Raw genomic sequence first — 20,032 nt, 5'->3', positions numbered from 1 at the left:
GCAAACACACTACTGAATACCACCCATCAAACACACTACTGAATACCTCCCATCAAACACACTACTGAATACCACCCAGCCAAACACACTACTGAATACCTCCCATCAAACACACTACTGAATACCACCCAATAAACACACTACTGAATACCACCCAATAAACACACTACTGAATACCTCCCATCAAACACACTACTGAATACCACCCAATAAACACACTACTGAATACCACCCAATAAACACACTACTGAATACCACCCAATAAACACACTACTGAATACCACCCAATAAACACACTACTGAATACCTCCCATCAAACACACTACTGAATACCACCCAATAAACACACTACTGAATACCACCCAATAAACACACTACTGAATACCACCCAATAAACACACTACTGAATACCTCCCATCAAACACACTACTGAATACCACCCAATAAACACACTACTGAATACCACCCAATAAACACACTACTGAATACCACCCAATAAACACACTACTGAATACCACCCAATAAACACACTACTGAATACCACCCAATAAACACACTACTGAATACCACCCAATAAACACACTACTGAATACCACCCAATAAACACACTACTGAATACCACCCAATAAACACACTACTGAATACCACCCAATAAACACACTTATCCAACAGACTCCCACTGACCGGATGCCCATGATGGGGGGGTTGGCGGTGGCCTGGCAGGTGAAGGTGACTCTCTCTCCCTCCAGGACAGACTGAGGCTCCATGGATAGGTTCACCTTGGGGGGGTCTGCAGGAGGGAGAGAGGGAGGGAAGGAAAGGAGAGGAGGGAGGGATTAAATAAACCTGAAACACAGTCACACACTCATACCTTAAAACTATTAACATACACCCCCCCTCCCCCCATCACCCACCCACACACACACACACACACACACACACACACACACACACACACACACACACACACACACACTTACGGTGGACGTTGAGGGTGACGGTGGTGCGTTTTCCCATGGGGACAGCCCGGTTGCTGGCCACACAGGTAAAGTTGCGTCCAGTGTCTTTGTCCTCTGGGATGATGGGTAGGAAACTCCGGGTCGTCACTCTCTTTCTGTCTGGGAGAACCTCCTGGGAGGGGGGGGGGGAGATTGAGGGGGGAGAGGAAGATAGAGGGGGCAGAGGGAGAGAGAGGAGGGGGAGGGGGAGAGGGAGAGAGAGAGAGGGGGGAAGTAGAGAAAGAAAGAGGGGGAGAGGGAGAGAGAGAGGGGGAGGATGGGGTAGAGAGAGGGGGGAGGAGGAGAGGGAGAGAGGGGGGAGAGGGAGAGAGAGAGGGGGGAGGAGGAGAGGGAGAGAAGGGGGAGAGACAACGAGAGGGAGGACAGGGTGGAGCCAGTGAAAGGTGTATTTAGTGATAAAACATAAAATATGGCAACGTGCAGCGGTGTGCATATCTGTGTGTGACTCACAGTGGAACTAAAGGCTCCCTCCAGGGCCACCCCGTCCCGCTGCCACTCGATGAGGGCCAGTGGCTTGGCCCCGCGGGACACACAGCTCAGGTTGTACGAGGCATTGGCTCTCAGCAGGATCTCTGGAAAGCCCTCGATCACTGGGTCATCTGGAGGGACTGTAGGACAACACAATAAAACACACATGTCGATGAATACACACACACTGTGTATACACTACAACACACACACACAAGAACACACACTCTGCATATACACAATACAACACACACATTCTGCAGCATATACACATTACAATACACACAGCGATGAACACACACTCTGTATATACACAATACAACACACACACACTGCATATACACTACAACAGACATACTGTACAGTCACACACTGCACTGGACACACACACACTGACACACACACACACACACACACACACACTCACAGACTGCACTAGATACACACACTCCACATAATAATACACAGTCACGCACTGGACAGACACTCTTTACACACACAGTCACACTGCAGTGGACACACACAGTCACACTGCAGTGGACACACACAGATAGATGCTCACTGAGGATGGTGAGTTTGGCTCTCCGGGAGCGCAGGGCAGCCTCTGTGGCCTGGCACTCATACAGGGAGTCATCAGACAGCGCAGCAGCAGAGATCTCCAGGTTGTACTGGCCCACGTCTATCACCCGCAGCACACGGTACCTGGGCCAGGCTAGGACAGAGAGAGACAGAGAGAGAGAGATACTGTTCACCCGCAGCACACGGTACCTGGGCCAGGCTAGGACAGAGAGAGACAGAGAGAGAGATACTGTTCACCTGCAGCACACGGTACCTGGGCCAGGCTAGGACAGAGAGAGACAGAGAGAGAGATACTGTTCACCTGCAGCACACGGTACCTGGGCCAGGCTAGGACAGAGAGAGACAGAGAGAGAGAGATACTGTTCCCCTGCAGCACACGGTACCTGGGCCAGGCTAGGACAGAGAGAGACAGAGAGAGAGATACTGTTCACCTGCAGCACACGGTACCTGGGCCAGGCTAGGACAGAGAGAGACAGAGAGAGAGATACTGTTCACCTGCAGCACACGGTACCTGGGCCAGGCTAGGACAGAGAGAGACAGAGAGAGAGATACTGTACATGTACACCTGCAGCACACGGTACCTGGGTCACGCTGAGACGACAGATTTACATAAAAAATAAATACATTTAAATGAAGATCTATGAAGATAGCAGCACATTATACATCTGAGAGAATGAACACACATTTTCATTCACATAGAGAAACAGTCTCTCATAACCCCATACAGGGGGCATTCCAAACACTAGATGGCAGACCACAAGTCTGGAAGCACCCTTGAATTATGACATCATCGATTTGGATTCCAAAGGGGACAAAAGTATTGGTCTAGATTACATCATCTCTGCCTGCCTCTACCTACCAGCAGCATAGCAACCATCAGAACCAGCAGCATAGCAACCATCAGAGAGGTGAACGCCAAGGAGCACAATTAATGTATATGTGTGTGTGTGTATGCGTGCGTCCTTGCGAGCGTATGTGTGTACTCGTGTGTGTGTGTGTGTGTGCTCTCACCCTTGAGGCCCTCTCCGATGCCCAGTGCTAATCCATCCTTGGTCCACTGTACGATGCCGCTGTAGTTGAAGACGACACAGGACAGAACCACCCTCCCCCCTAGAACAACAGACTGGTCTGCTGGCTCCTGAGAGAACCTCACAGTCCACACTGTCACAGAGACAACGATAAAGACATGGTTAGGCATGTGAGTGTTTGTGTGTGTTCATGAGAGATAGCATGACAAATGATCTTCACTCTACACAAATGTGTAAACACACTAACATATACAGTAGCCCCATTGGGCTCCCGAGTGGTGTAGTGGTCTAAGGCACTGCATCTCTGGTTTGATTCCAATCTTTATCACAACCGGCCATGATTGGGAGTCCCATAGGGCCGCTCACAATTGGCCCAGCATCATCCGGGTTAGGGTTTGGCCAGGGTAGGCAGTCATTGTAAATAAGAATTTGTTCTTAACTGACTTGCCGAATGAAATGTCTTTATTTTTTTTAATACAGTGACATAAGGAACATACTGTACCAGCAGGAGGAGAACCAAAGTATTAACACCCATGTTTTCACATGTTTGCATCATCAGGTAATTTCATATTTCAATGACATTTTTTTGCAGGTGGTTCATTAATTAAAACAGATAAAATGAAAAAAAATATCTCAAATGACACTCTCTCTCTCTTTCTTGCCCTCTCTCTCTCTCTCTCTTTCTTTCTCCCCTCTCTCTCTTTCTTTCACTTTCTCGATCAATCTCTCTCTCTTTCTCTCTCTCTCTCTCTCAATTCAATTCAAATGGTGTCAGGGATTTCTTCATCGGAGGACGATATAGCGAAATCATCGTCGGAAAAAGATGACCAAAATGCAGCAGGGTTGTGATAGTTCATTTTTGAACATTTAATAAACTCAAAAACGAACATACAAAAATAACAAAACGAACTTACGATTTACAGACAGTCCTGTTAGGCTTACACATGCTAAACACGAAACCATCTCCCACAAATACACAGACAAACACACCCAACTAATATAGGACTTCCAATCAAAGGCAACACCACACAGCTAGCTGCCTTCAATTGGAAGTCCACCCCAATTAACTCAACATAGAAACAGATCAACCAGACTACACATAGAAATACATCAACATAGACCATAACTCAAAACCCGGAAATAATAAATCAAACGCCCTCCTAACTAACACACCACCCTGAACCACATAAAACAAATACCCTCTGCCACGTCCTGACCAAACTAAAAAGACAATTAACCCTTATACTGGCCAGGACGTGACAAATGGCTTTATTGGCATGGGAAACATATGTTAACACACTTGCCAAAGCAAGTGAAATAGATAATAAACAAAAATGAAATAAACAATAAAAAATGAACAGTAAACATTACACTCACAGAAGTTTCAAAGGAATAGAGACATCTCTCTCTCTCTCACACACACACACACACACACACATACACTCTCTCTCTCACTCTCTCTCTGTTAGTCTTCCATTGGGCTGTTCTTTTCTTGGATCATTGATAAAACAACCCTATTCGCTAATTAAGGCAGAACTCGTTAATAAAAGAAATAAGATGTTCTTTAGGAGAAAACATCTCTGGGGATTGCATCACAAAGGAAGAAAGAAGAGGAAGGAGAGGACTCCAGAATCAACACTGTCTGCGTCCTAAATGGCACCTTGTTCCATAGTGCACTACTTTTGACCACAGCATAGGGTTCTGGTCAAAAGTAGTGTACTATAAAGGATATAGGTTCCCATTTGGGACGTACATAGCCACTGTTAGTGTCTAGTGTCATGTTGTTTGTGTTGAGGGCTCCTTTCAAACAAGGACTTTTCACTGAGCTGACACTGCTACAAGCTGTGATGTTTCAAGAGTGTTCAACATCAATGGTAATGATGGTGATGGTGGTAATGACGGTGATGGTGATGATGATGATGGTGGTAATGTTGCTGATGGTGACAATAACGGTCATACACAGAACATTAATGCTTCTACTTTTAAAGGTAATGTATGGTTGAGCTGACATGCGCAGAGTTGATCATGAATGCAATCTCCACAAACGTTTGTGGCAGCTGGCAATATTTTGCGATTCTGTGTGACCCTCTGTGTTTAGGAACTCTCTTTCCCATAATGCACTACTGAGCAAGAGAGCGAGAGAGAGAGAGAGAGAGAGAGAGAGAGAGAGAGAGAGAGAGAGAGAGAGAGAGAGAGAGGGCCTGTCAGCCTGGAGCTGAGACTCAGAGAGAGAAGGAGATAACCACACTGACAGAGAACAGAGATTTAATTAACCCTGGGGGATCCCCCTCTCACCCTCTTTCCCTCCCTGTCTCTCTCTCTCCCTCCCCCTCTTTCTCTCCCTGTATCTCTACCCCCCCTCCCTTCTCTCCCTGTCTCTCTATCACTCTGTCTCTCGTGCCTTCGTTCTATGCTTCCATGTCTTTGGGGCTGTAGTACCGTAATTTCCAGACTATTAAGCGCACCTGAATATAAGCCGCACCCACTGAATTAAAAACAAAAATATTATTTTGAACATAAATAAGCCGCACATGTCTATAAGCTGCAGGTGCCTACCGGTACATTGAAACAAATGAACTTTACACAGGCTTTAACGAAACACGGCTTGTAACAAAAATAAATAGGCTTTAACGAAACACGGCTTGTAACAAAAATAAATAGGCTTTAACGAAACACGGCTTGTAACAAAAATAAATAGGCTTTAACGAAACACGGCTTGTAACAAAAATAAATAGGCTTTAACGAAACACGGCTTGTAACAAAAATAAATAGGCTTTAACGACACACGGCTTGTAACAAAAATAAATAGGCTTTAACGAAACACGGCTTGTAACAAAAATAAATAGGCTTTAACGAAACACGGCTTGTAACAAAAATAAATAGGCTTTAACGAAACACGGCTTGTAACAAAAATAAATAGGCTTTAACGAAACACGGCTTGTAACAACAACAACAAAACATTTGCAGTAAGCTTTAGTTGTCTTTTTGCACTGAGTCAATTCCTCACGCTGCTGTTTCCAACGTCTTATCATCGACTCATTAAGATCAAGCTCCCGTGCAGCAGCTCTATTTCCTTTTCCAACAGCCAGATCAATCGCCTTCAACTTGAAAGCTGCATCATATGCATTTCTCCGTGTCTTTGCCATGATGAGGGTGACAAAATGACTACCGTAATCAGAATGATGGGAAGTTTGAGAGCACTCGATTTAATCTAAACAGTAAATAAAAAAGTTGTTTGACCTTAACCCGTTCGGCAATTTCATTGGTCTAATGAAAGCTTCATGCCGCCAAAAAACTGAGCACGTCACAGAATGTGTTTTTTTGGAGAAAAAAAAATTGAAAGCGGGAAAAATCCATATATTAGCCACGTCATTGTTTAAGCCGTCATTGTTTAAGCTGGGAAAAAAGTTGCGGCTTATAGTCCGGAATTTACGGTAGGTAGCGTTGGTTGTCTGCTCTATGGCCTTGTCCTCTCTCTCTCCATGATTATAATGCAGCGGTAGAAATGAGTTAACTACAGAATGTTCACTGATATTTGCTTAAATAAACAACAACTCTGTCCATCTGATCAGAAAAACTTAATATGTTGAAAGTTGAAGATATTATTATTTTCAGTTTACAAACCTCCTGTCATAGTTGGACGCAATGTATCTGGATTGTGTGGGACGATACATACAGTATCTCCCGATACATTACTGCTCACGGTAAAGATTATAAGTACCACAATGTATTCACATTCCTCTTCCTACAGCATGTAACGGAACTAACCCTAAACCCTGCTGCCCCTTCTCCCAACCCCTCCCAACCCCCTCCCAGCCCCTCCCAACCCCCACCCAGCCCCTCCCAACCCCCTCCCAACCCCCATCCAGCCCCTCCCAACCCCCTCCCAGCCCCTCCCAGCCCCTCCCAACCCCTCCCAGCCCCCTCCCAACCCCCACCCAGCCCCTCCCAACCCCCTCCCACCCCTCCCAACCCCTCCCAGCCCCCTCCCAACCCCTCCCAACCCCCTCCCCACCCAGCCCCCTCCCAGCCCCTCCCAACCCCCTCCCACCCCCTCCCAGCCCCCTCCCAATCCCCATGCAGACTGACCCTGTCCTCATATTCACATTTCACTCTGTCTTCAGGCTACTCCTTGTTCCAATTTCACCAACTAAATCGCTGTGTCAAACTGTGTATACTGACTGTCTTTATGTGTGTGTGTGTGTGTGTGTGTGTGTGTGTGTGTGTGTGTGTGTGTGTGTGTGTGTGTGTGTGTGTGTGTGTGTGTGTGTGTGTGTGTGCGTGCATGCGAGCGAGTGTGTGAACAAGAGAGATAGATTGGTCTAGTCTGCTGTATAGCCATTGTAACTCTGGCTCTTGGTGTAAATACTTTCTAAATAACTTCCTAGCCCTCCCACTTCTAAATGATTCTTTCAATATCTTTAAGAAACAGTTACTACAAACACAAGTATGATACAAGACTCTGAGGAATGCCAGAGAGGTTTTGAGAAAAGCCCGCACATTTTTTTGTTAGAAGATTTTCAAAGTTATTTTATGCAATTGTATTTATTTAGACGTAACAAGAGCAAAATGTTTTGGTTGTTATGCCTTCGTCACAAGAACACTGACGATGGCTAACAGAACGTTGTTTTCTTGTTGCCTCCAGAGGTTTGCCGTATTCAGTCATGAAGATGTTTCCATAAAGCTGGATATCAGGCCCATCGTTAATAAAGTGTCTCAGAGTAGGAACGCTGATCTAGGACATGTTCTTCCATAGATTTTTAACAACTGCAACACGGGAGCCCAGACAGAAAGACAGACAGAAAGACAGACAGACAGACAGACAGACAGACAGACAGACAGACAGACAGACAGACAGACAGACAGACAGACAGACAGACAGACAGACAAGCTTAGGTTAGACTACACAGTAGACCATCTACACAGTAGACCATCTACACAGTAGGCCATCTACACAGTAGGCCATCTAACCTTAAACTGAGTCACTCCTACGCTGAGATGTTTGATACAAACTAAGCTTAGCATTTTTACAATGAAGGTCTGACTCATAGGCAGAGACTTGAAAGAACTGGGTTAGGCCCTGCACTGAACTGTTTGTTTGACTGTTTGTTGAAAAGACAGAAATATACACAAGCACTGACACACGGACAGACATACACGCACATACGCACACACACATGTGCGCAAGAACACGCATGCACACACACACACAAGAACGTATGCACACACACAAGAACGTATATATCACACACACACACACACACACACACACACACACACACACACACACACACACACACACACACACACACACACACACACACACACACACACACACACAGTACAACTATTTCTCCCCTCTCTTCCCCTCCTCCTATCCTCTCTCTCGCTCTCCCCTCTCTCTCTCTCGTTCTCACACCCCCTCTCTCTCTCTTGCTCCCCCCTCTCTCTCTCTCTCTCTCTCTCTCTCTCACTCTCCTCCCCTCTCTCTCTTGCTCTCCCCTCCTCTCTCTCTCTCTCTCTCATAATTGACTTCTTTTTTTACATTTCATTTCAATCTCTTATTCCCCCCCGCCCCATTTATATATCCCCTCTTTTTCAATAATTCATCTGTCTCTCTTTCTTCAACCTCTCTCTGATTTCCTCCATCTGTTTTTCTTAATGTTTTATTCACCTCTTCATTTGGGCTTCTCTGCCGCGTTAATTGCTTCTTAAGAGTGGTAAACACCACCCCCCTTCCCCTCGTCCTGCTCCTTCCTCCCTTTCACTCGTCGCCTTCCTTCCCCCAGTCCTCCCCCTTATCCTCTCGTCCTCCTCCCTTCCCTCTCCTCTCCCCTTCCCCCCCTCGTCCTCCCCCTTCCCCCCTCGTTCAATTAACAACTGGATTAAGATTGAATTGACAACTGGGTAAAGATTAAATTAACAACTGGGTAAAGATTGACTTGACAACTGGATAAAGATTGAATTAACAACTGGATAAAGATTGAATTGACAACTGGATAAAGATTGAATTAACAACTGGATAAAGATTGACTTGACAACTGGATAAAGATTGAATTGACAACTGAGTAAAGATTGAATTAACAACTGGATTAAGATTGACTTGACAACTGGATAAAGAGTGACTTGACAACTGGATTAAGATTGAATTGGATGCATCCCAAATGGTATCCTATTCCCCATATAGTGCAATACTTTAAGAATAGGATGCCATTAGGGATTCAGATATTAGGGATACAGACATTAGAGATTCAGACATGAGGGATTCAGACATTTGAGATTCAGCCATTTGGGATTCAGACATTAGGGATTCAGACATTAGGGATAAAGACATTTGGGATTCAGACATTAGGGATTCAGACATTTGGGATTCAGACATTAGGGATACAGCCATTAGGGATTCAGACATTTGGGATTCAGACATTAGGGATTCAGACATTTGGATTCAGACATTAGGGATTCAGACATTTGGGATTCAGACGTTAGGGATTCAGACATTGGGGATACAGACATTAGAGATTCAGACATTTGAGATTCAGACATTTGGGATTCAGACATTAGGGATTCAGACATTAGGGATTCAGACATTAGGGATTCTGACATTTGGGATTCAGAGATGTTGGGGGTTCAGGCACAGTAAGGGTTGTGAAATGTTGGGGGTTTAGGCTCAGTAAGGGTTGTGAGATGTTGGGGGTTTAGGCTCAGTAAGGGTTGTGAGATGTTGGGGGTTTAGGCTCAGTAAGGGTTGTGAGATGTTGGGGGTTCAGGCTCAGTAAGGGTTGTGAGATGTTGGGGGTTCAGGCTCAGTAAGGGTTGTGAAATGTTGGGGGTTCAGGCTCAGTAAGGGTTGTGAGATGTTGGGGGTTCAGGCACAGTAAGGGTTGTGAGATGTTGGGGGTTCAGGCTCAGTAAGGGTTGTGAGATGTTGGGGGTTTAGGCTCAGTAAGGGTTGTGAGATGTTGGGGGTTCAGGCTCAGTAAGGGTTGTGAGATGTTGGGGGTTCAGGCTCAGTAAGGGTTGTGAGATGTTGGGGGTTCAGGCTCAGTAAAGGTTGTGAGATGTTGGGGGTTCAGGCTCAGTAAGGGTTGTGAGATGTTGGGGGTTTAGGCTCAGTAAGGGTTGTGAGATGTTGGGGGTTCAGGCTCAGTAAGGGTTGTGAGATGTTGGGGGTTCAGGCTCAGTAAGGGTTGTGAGATGTTGGGGGTTCAGGCTCAGTAAGGGTTGTGAGATGTTGGGGGTTCAGGCTCAGTAAGGGTTGTGAGATGTTGGGGGTTTAGGCTCAGTAAGGGTTGTGAGATGTTGGGGGTTCAGGCTCAGTAAGGGTTGTGAGATGTTGGGGGTTTAGGCTCAGTAAGGGTTGTGAGATGTTGGGGGTTCAGGCTCAGTAAGGGTTGTGAGATGTTGGGGGTTCAGGCTCAATAAGGGTTGTGAGATGTTGGGGTTCAGGCTCAGTAAGGGTTGTGAGATGTTGGGGGTTTAGGCTCAGTAAGGGTTGTGAGATGTTGGGGGTTCAGGCTCAGTAAGGGTTGTGAGATGTTGGGGGTTTAGGCTCAGTAAGGGTTGTGAGATGTTGGGGGTTTAGGCTCAGTAAGGGTTGTGAGATGTTGGGGGTTCAGGCTCAGTAAGGGTTGTGAGATGTTGGGGGTTTAGGCTCAGTAAGGGTTGTGAGATGTTGGGGGTTCAGGCTCAATAAGGGTTGTGAGATGTTGGGGGTTTAGGCTCAGTAAGGGTTGTGAAATGTTGGGGGTTTAGGCTCAGTAAGGGTTGTAGTAAATAAAATCTTTCGCTCTGTCTTTCTCTCCATCGTCAGTCTGTCTATCAGTCTGTCTGTCATGTTGAGGTCTATTGATGATACTAGCTCAGTTCTGTCTCTTCCATTTGGCATGAAATTAATGAGCAGCAGAGCATGTTCCCCTCTCCTCCTCCATGTTCCCCCTCTCCTCTCCTCCTCCATGTTCCCCCTCTCCTCTCCTCCTCCATGTTCCCCCTCTCCTCTCCTCCTCCATGTTCCCCCCTCTCCTCTCCTCCTCCATGTTCCCCTCTCCTCTCCTCTCCATGTTCCCCCTCTCCTCTCCTCCTCCATGTTCCCCTCCCCTCTCCTCCTCCATGTTCCCCCTCTCCTCTCCTCCTCCGTGTTCCCCTCCCCTCTCCTCCTCCATGTTCCCCCTCTCCTCTCCTCCTCCATGTTCCCCCTCTCCTCTCCTCCTCCGTGTTCCCCCTCTGCTCTCCTCCTCCATGTTCCCCTTCTCCTCTCCTCCTCCATGTTCCCCCTCTCCTCTCCTCCTCCAGGTTCCCCTCTCCTCTCCTCCTCCATGTTCCCCTCTCCTCTCCTCCTCCATGTTCCCCCTCTCCTCTCCTCCTCTGTGTTCCCCTTTTCCTCTCCTCCTCCATGTTCCCCCTCTCCTCTCCTCCTCCTCCATGTTCCCCCTCTCCTCTCCTCCTCCATGTTCCCCCTCTCCTCTCCTCCTCTGTGTTCCCCCTCTCCTCTCCTCCTCCATGTTCCCCCTCTCCTCTCCTCCTCTGTGTTCCCCCTCTCCTCTCCTCCTCCATGTTCCCCTCTCCTCTCCTCCTCCATGTTCCCCCTCTTCTCTCCTCCTCCATGTTTCCCCTCTTCTCTCCAAGTTCCCCCTCTCCTCTTCTCCTCCATGTTCCCCTCCCCTCTCCTCCTCCATGTTTCCCCTCTCCTCTCCTCCTCCTTGTTTCCCCTCTCCTCTCCTCCTCCATGTTCCCCCTCTCCTCTCCTTCTCCATGTTCCCCCCTCTCCTCTCCTCCTCCTTGTTTCCCCTCTCCTCTCCTCCTCCATGTTCCCCCTCTCCTCTCCTCCTCTGTGTTCCCCTCTCCTCTCCTCCTCCATGTTCCCCCTCTCCTCTCCTCCTCCATGTTCCCCCTCTGCTCTCCTCCTCCATGTTCCCCTTCTCCTCTCCTCCTCCATGTTCCCCCCTCTCCTCTCCTCCTCCATGTTCCCCTCCCCTCTCCTCCTCCATGTTCCCCCCTCTCCTCTCCTCCTCCATGTTTCCCCTCTCCTCTCCTCCTCCATGTTCCCCCTCTCCTCTCCTCCTCCATGTTCCCCTCTCCTCTCCTCCTCCATGTTCCCCCCTCTCCTCTCCTCCTCCATGTTCCCCCTCTCCTCTCCTCTCCTCCATGTTCCCCTCTCCTCTCCTCCTCCATGTTTCCCCTCTCCTCTCCTCCTCCTTGTTTCCCCTCTCCTCTCCTCCTCCGTGTTCCCTTCTCCTCTCCTCCTCCATGTTCCCCCTCTGCTCTCCTCCTCCATGTTCCCCTTCTCCTCTCCTCCTCCATGTTCCCCCTCTCCTCTCCTCCTCCATGTTCCCCTCCCCTCTCCTCCTCCATGTTCCCCCTCTCCTCTCCTCCTCCATGTTCCCCCTCTCCTCTCCTCCTCCATGTTCCCCTCTCCTCTCCTCCTCCATGTTTCCCCTCTCCTCTCCTCCTCCATGTTCCCCTCTCCTCTCCTCCTTCATGTTCCCCCTCTCCTCTCCTCCTCTGTGTTCCCCTTCTCCTCTCCTCCTCCATGTTCCCCCTCTCCTCTCCTCCTCCATGTTCCCCTCTCCTCTCCTCCTCTGTGTTCCCCCTCTCCTCTCCTCCTCCATGTTCCCCCTCTCCTCTCCTCCTCTGTGTTCCCCCTCTCCTTTCCTCCTCCATGTTCCCCTCTCCTCTCCTCCTCCATGTTCCCCCTCTTCTCTCCTCCTCCATGTTTCCCCTCTTCTCTCCTCCTCCTTGTTTCCCCTCTCCTCTCCTCCTCCATGTCCCCCCTCTCCTCTCCTTCTCCATGTTCCCCCTCTCCTCTCCTCCTCCTTGTTTCCCCTCTCATCTCCTCCTCCATGTTCCCCCCTCTCCTCTCCTCCTCCTTGTTTCCCCTCTCCTCTCCTCCTCCATGTCCCCCCCTCTCCTCTCCTTCTCCATGTTCCCCCTCTCCTCTCCTCCTCCTTGTTTCCCCTCTCCTCTCCTCCTCCATGTTCCCCTCTCCTCTCCTCCTCCGTGTTTCCTTCTCCTCTCCTCCTCCATGTACCCCCTCTGCTCTCCTCCTCCATGTTTCCCCTCTCCTCTCCTCCTCCTTGTTTCCCCTCTCCTCTCCTCCTCCATGTTCCCCCTCTCCTCTCCTTCTCCATGTTCCCCCCTCTCCTCTCCTCCTCCTTGTTTCCCCTCTCCTCTCCTCCTCCATGTTCCCCCTCTCCTCTCCTCCTCCATGTTCCCCTCTCCTCTCCTCCTCCATGTTCCCCCTCTCCTCTCCTCCTCTGTGTTCCCCTTCTCCTCTCCTCCTCCATGTTCCCCCCTCTCCTCTCCTCCTCCTCCATGTTCCCCCTCTCCTCTCCTCCTCCATGTTCCCCTCTCCTCTTCTCCTCTGTGTTCCCCCTCTCCTCTCCTCCTCCATGTTCCCCCTCTCCTCTCCTCCTCCATGTTCACCCTCTCCTCTCCTCCTACATGTTCCCCCTCTCCTCCTCCATGTTTCCCCTCGCCTCCTCCATGTTCCCCCTCTCCTCTCCATGTCCCCCCTCTCCTCTCCTCTCCTCCTCCATGTCCCCCCTCTCCTATCCTCCTCCATGTTCCCCCTCTCCTCTCCATGTTCCTCCACTCCTCTCCTCCTCCATGTCCCCCCCTCCTATCCTCCTCCATGTTCCTCTTCTCCTCTCCTCCTCCATGTTCCCCCTCTCCTCTCCATGTTCCCCTTCTCCTCTCCTCCTCCATGTTTCCCCTCTCCTCTCCTCCTACATATTCCCCCTCTCCTCCTCCATGTTTCCCCTCTCCTCTCCTCCTCCATGTTCCCCCTCTCCTCTCCATGTTCCCCCTCTCCTCTCCTCCTCCATGTTCCTCCGCTCCTCTCCTCCTCCATGGGGTGATGGAAGTGGGACAGAGGAGAGAAACAAGCAGATCAGGTTTTTCACTCTTCTTTCCCCGGGAGACTCAACTCTCCTCACTGCTGCTGACTCTTACTCACTCTCTCCCTCCCCCATCTCTCTCTTTCTCTCTTTCACTTTCTCTCTTTCTCTTTCACTATTTTGCTCTCTCTCTATCTTTTCAGGATGGCTGAGATTGGTAGACCTATGTTAGTATTATTGGATTAAAATTAAATAATTAACTGTTGTACGTACATATGATTTTCTATATTTTCCATATGCACTATATATACACAAGTATGTGGGCTTCAAATTAGTGGATTTGGCTATTTCAACCACACCCGTTGCTGACAGGTGTATAAAATCGAGCACACAGCCATGCAATCTCCATAGACAAACATTGGCAGTAGAATGGCCCGTACTGAAGAGCTCAGTGATTTTTTAACGTGCCACCGTCAAAAGGATGCCAACTTTCCAACAAGTCAGTTTGTCAAATTTCTGCCCTGCTAGAGCTGCCCTGGTCAACTGTAAGAGCTGTTGTTATTGTAAAGTGGAAACGTCTAGGAGCAACAACGGCTCAGCCACAAAGTGTCAGGCCACAAAAGCTCAGAACAGGACCGCCGAGTGCTGAAGCGCGTAGAGCGTAAAAATCGTCTGTACTCGGTTGCAACACTCACTACCAAGTTCCAAACTGCCTCTGGATGCAACATCAGCACAATAACTGTTCGTTGGGAGCTTCATGAAATGGGTTTCCATGGTCAAGCAGCTGCACACAAACCTAAGATCACCATGCGCAATTCCAAGTGTCGGCTGGAGCGGTGTAAAGCTAGCCGCCATTGGACTCTGGAGCAGTGGAAACACGTTCTCTGTAGTGATGAATCACGGGTTTGGCGGATGCCAGTAGAACGCTACCTGCCCCAATGCATAATGCCAAATGGATGAGGAATAATGGTCTGGGGCTGTTTTCCATGGTTCGGGCTAGACACCTTAGTTCCAGTGAAGGGAAATCTTAACACTACAGCATACAGTGACATTATTGATGATTCTGTGCTTCCAACTTTGAGGCAACGGTTTGGGGAATACCCTTTCCTGTTTCAGCATGACAATGCCCCAGTGCACAAAGAGAGGTCCATACGGAAATAGTTTGTCGAGATCGGTGTGGAAGAACTTGACTGGCCTGACTAATACCCTCGTGGCTGAATGGAAGCAAGTCCCCACAGCAATGTCCAACATCTAGTGGAAAGTCTTCACAGAAAAATGGAGGCTGTTATAGCAGCAAAGGGGGGGACCAACTCCATATTAATGTACATGATTTGGGAATGAGATGTTTGACAAGGAGGTGTCCACATACCTTTGGTCATGTAGTGTAAAAGCACATCTCAAAAGTCTCTCACTCTGTCTCCTTATACTCTCTCTCCTGATCCATTCACATGTTCACACATCACGGTTGATGGGTTCACTTCAGTCTCCACTCTACAAATTCCCAACGTGTTCTTTCTCTCTGCATGTTTATCTTTCATGTTAGTGTCCTCCCTCCTTACCCCCTCCCTTCTTCCACCTTTCTCCTAACTCGTGGCTCTCTCTCTCATTCCTTCTCTCTGTCTCTCCCTCATTCCCTGTCTCTCTCTCTCCTTCCCCGTCTCTCTCTGGAACAACTTTAATTAGCTAGTAGCCGGGAGTCAACCTCTGTTCCTCCACACTCCCACTGTGACACACACATATGCAAATGCATACACAAACACACACCGACACACACACACAAACACACACATACACACACATACACACACATACACACACCGACACACACACACACACACACACAAACACACACACACACACAAACATTCTGAAATACGCTTGTTGTGGAAAAACAAAATTTATTCTGAAATCATATAATTCCCTTAAGTCTATTACATGTATGCCTGGTTAAAAGTGTGTCTGTGTAGAATAGTGTTTTAGCTGTGTGAAGGCAGCATCACTCCAGTGGTTCAGAGCACCAGAATGTCATGCCATGGCTTGGGGGAGGGGCTTCAGGGTCCATGTGACTCTCAACATTAGCAGTGACACAGAAAATATGTTTCAATTCTGCATTTTGCCCTCCGACGAAAATCTACGACTTTCAATGTAATGCATTTTTTATTTGGGTTTACATTAAAATCATCAAGAGAAAATATGTTTGTGGCTGTACTTCACTGTAGCGTTGCTGTGAGGCACAGTGAGGAATGAAAGAGATTTAGATCCCAATGGACTTACACAGGAGCTCTTTCTTTTAGAGAGAATTCGCCTCAAGATCAGAGTGTGTGTGTGTGTGTGTGTGTGTGTGTGTGTGTGTGTGTGCGGTGTGTGTATGTGTGTGTATGTGTGTGTATGTGTGTGTTTGTGCGTGTGTGTGTGTGTGTGTGTGCGTGTGTGTGTGTGTGTGTGAGCGTGCGTGCGTGCATGTGTGCGTGCGTGCGTGCGTGTGTGTGTATATGCTGTTTATTAGATGTAGTATGGAGGAGGAGGACAGCTGGTAGTGGTCACAGGACTATCAGCAATCAAGCGCACTTTCAGCCGCACACAGCCAGGGGTGCTGACAAGACACACACTCCCACAGGACTAGGGAGACAATGTGTGCATCCCAAATTCCTTTATGGTGAAATATTTTTTTTAAATGCTTTAAAAAGTTGTGCACTACATAGGGAATAGGGTTCCATTTTGGGACAGGACACTGGTCTAAGGTAGTGCACTACATAGGGAATAGGGTGCCATTTGGGAACCCATTCACAGTGTTTGAGTAAGATGTGTGTGGCTCAGCAGTAGAACAGACCAATGAGTTAATTAGGCCTCAACAGAAACATGTTACAGTGTTGAATCCAAAATCACCAAAGCACAAACACACTGATATGAATCACAAACATCTACCCGTGAACCTGGATACAGTAAGCATCCCGACTTCAGTCAGAAACACATTTAGAGTTGAAAACACAGGTTTTTCCACATTCGACTCCTAAGAAATCCACTGGGTCCAATGATAAAGCTACTTTCCTCTATTCAATCTGAAACCCGTTTTAAAGCTCTTTTCTCTCAAACCTCTATTCAATCTGAAACCCGTTTTAAAGCTCTTTTCTCTAAAACCTCTATTCAATCTGAAACCCGTTTTAAAGCTCTTTTCTCTCAAACCTCTATTCAATCTGAAACCCGTTTTAAAGGTAATTTCCTGTTGAGCCGACATATGCAGCGTTTACCGTGAATACAGTCTCCGCTAACGCGGGAACATTGCCTTTAAATTTCAATCACACTGTAACGCTGAATTGTCGCAAATATGGATTGAATAGAGCCCATAGTATAACTAGTATAACTAACTGAATAACAGTAACTTCCGACTCATTGAGAAAGTCTCATCTCTCCACTCCTGTCTCCTTCTTATTCTCGAATACTTGCCACATCACATTGGCCCCGTACACACTCAGTGAAAAACTACACAACATGGTTGTGATACAACTAGAGATGCAAAATTACAGGAATTTTCAATCAATTCCCAGGTTTTCCAGAAATCCTGGTTGGAGGATTACAGATGTCCTGTTTACTCCCTCCTGATCCCAGCAGGCCTCCATCAGGATTCACAGGAAAACCTGGACATTTATTTAAAGTTCTAGACTCTAGATACAACTGATATTGTTGTGATACAACGGAGAGTTTGTCTCCTACAACAGGCCAACGCAAACATTTTGTGCTGTTTCTACAACTAGAAAAACTCTCTGTTGAATCACAACCACTGTGAACTCTTTTAAATGTGTATGTTGTGTTTTATTCCTTCATTCGCTTTTCAAATCCCTTCATATTCAAGAGCTTTCAATCAGTATCGCTTCCTACAGCTAATTGTTTGGGTAATTAAGTGTTTCAATTGTGTCTTAATTGGTATTGGCTCTGTTCTGCCTGGCAGGTCACACTCCAGGTGTACCTAATTAGTTAATTAGGTCTCGTGTGGCTCAGTTGTGGCTCAGTTGGTAGAGCATGGTGTTTGCAACGCCAGGGTTGTGGGTTCGATTCCCACGGGGGGCCAGTACGGGGGGGAAAAAAACAAAAAAAGAACATGTATGAAATGTATGCATTCACTACTGTAAGTCGCTCTGGATAAGAGCGTCTGCTAAATGACTAAAATGTACTAAAATGTTAATTGCTCAAGCCAGCATATAAAACAGGTGTGTTCAGAATGTTCTAGATAGAGTCCATGTTGGAAAGGTTTAATGTGTGATGTTGCTGGTTTAGCTTGTGCCTATTTGCACAATAAATTCTGTGTTTGTGTAAAGTTTTGGTTTCAGTGTACTTTGTAAGCCTTTTAAGTACCGTCACAGTAACTCAGGTTAAAAGTGTTGAACCATGTACAGCTGTAACATCTAAGTATAATTTTCTCCATATTTAAATGAAGTGTATACTGCTCTCACCCTCCCCTCTTCCTAGATGTAGCACCTCTCCATTTTTCCTTCATTTCTTTCATTTTGTCATTCCTCTCCTCTGTTTCTCTCTCCCTTCATGCCAACTTCATTTCCGCTCCCCTCCCTCTCTCTGTGGCTTTCTTTGACCACTAATGGAATGCATGGCATTTCCTCTTCTCCTCCCCCTCTCTCTCCACCCCTACACCTCCCTGTACTGACCCTTCACCCTCTTCTCTCTCCCCTCTCTCTTCCTCTCTCTCCTCGCCTCTCGCTTTCCCTCTCTGTCTCCTCTGTCTCCCCTCCTCGCTCTCGGGCTCCCCTTCTCCCTCTGTCTCTCTCACTCTTTCACCCTGTGTCTCTCTCTACCTCTCTCCACCCCCTACACCTTCCAATACTGACCCTTCACCATAATCTCTCTCTCTCCCTTCGCCTTTCTCTCTCTCTCTCTCTCTCTCTCTCTCTCTCTCTCTCTCTCTCTTTGTCTCGCTCTCCCTGACAATATCATTTCTATTTATTGATGTCTTTCACCTTCCTTCATGCTTCCTTTATCTTTCCCTCTTTTGGCCTCTATCTTCACATCCCCTTTCCCGTATTCCCAGCATCGTTGCAAGTCATTCCACAGATTTACATAAAGCCTTCCATCTCTCTTTGACCTTAAAAGGCCAATCAAAGCAGTCACCCCGCTGTTATTTTGATAAACCACTGAGGGAAGGGGCTTGAGAAATGTCTGTTAAATTGATAGACAGAGCTATGGACACAACGAATGACCATCCATTATATAGTTTTAACCATGTTTGGAGGCTTTACATTGTTGGTTCAGAATGTACATTGTTTACAAACAATGGTGTGAAACAAGTTTATATTTTGGGTTCTGATGGGGTACAACAGTTCAGCTAAGCTCATGAGCCGTTTGTAAATTATATTCTTCAAGAATCAATGGATATTTATCTTTAATTTATAAGTCCAAAAATGGATGTAGTAACTGCAGATTTCCCCTGTATTCCCCATTTAATATCCCTATTGGAATCAAGAGGAGAGTGCCTGCTGCCTGCATTAACAGCGTTGGAAGACATTTGCTTTGGCTACGATGTAGTATAAGAAGAGATGGAGGAAAATGTCTGTCTGTCTCTCTCTCTCTCTCTCTCTCTCTGTGTCTCTTTCCATATACATTTAGCTGTCTTTCTGTCTATCCCTCTATTCATCCCTCACTCTCCCTCTCTCCAGCAAATCCGAAAGTTCTATCACCATAGCAACAGCTGCCGTCTGTGAAAATTACCTAAATCCCTCCCTTTTTGTGTGCTTGTTCCAGCCCTCCAATGACATTCAATTGCTACTGTTGGATGGATGAGTACAAACAAATTATTCTAAAAAAGCAGAAAGGGAGATGCAAGGAGAGGGACAAGGAGACAGAGGGAGCGATAGAACAGGTGAAGAGGCTGCTAGCCAGCCAGCCAGCCAGACAGACAGACAGACAGACAGACAGACAGACAGACAGACAGACAGACAGACAGACAGACAGACAGACAGACAGACAGACAGACAGACAGACAGACAGACAGACAGACAGACAGACAGACAGAAAGGTAGACAGACAAACAGGAAGCCAGAAGGACAGACAGACAGACAGACAGACAGACAGACAGACAGACAGACAGACAGACAGACAG

At 47.3% G+C, this 20,032-nt stretch overlaps 1 protein-coding gene across 2 annotated transcripts in view; it reads right to left on the bottom strand.

Annotated features, from left to right (window-relative positions):
• kirrel1b (kirre like nephrin family adhesion molecule 1b) overlaps positions 1–20,032 on the bottom strand; it is a 61,971-nt gene that overhangs the window by 19,214 nt on the left and 22,725 nt on the right. For both annotated transcript variants that reach the window (XM_014141084.2, XM_014141086.2), the window contains exons 2-6: positions 3,078–3,227; positions 2,050–2,199; positions 1,470–1,627; positions 981–1,131; positions 685–790 (exon numbers count right to left, since the gene is read on the bottom strand). In XM_014141084.2, the coding sequence (XP_013996559.1) occupies positions 685–790; positions 981–1,131; positions 1,470–1,627; positions 2,050–2,199; positions 3,078–3,227 (715 nt within the window). The remainder of the gene's footprint in view (positions 1–684; positions 791–980; positions 1,132–1,469; positions 1,628–2,049; positions 2,200–3,077; positions 3,228–20,032) is intronic.

Source organism: Salmo salar, chromosome ssa14 (assembly GCF_905237065.1).
Source record: "Salmo salar chromosome ssa14, Ssal_v3.1, whole genome shotgun sequence".
Taxonomy (NCBI): Eukaryota; Metazoa; Chordata; class Actinopteri; order Salmoniformes; family Salmonidae; genus Salmo; species Salmo salar.
Note: the sequence above shows the minus strand (reverse complement) of the source record. Positions and strands in the feature narration are given on the sequence as shown.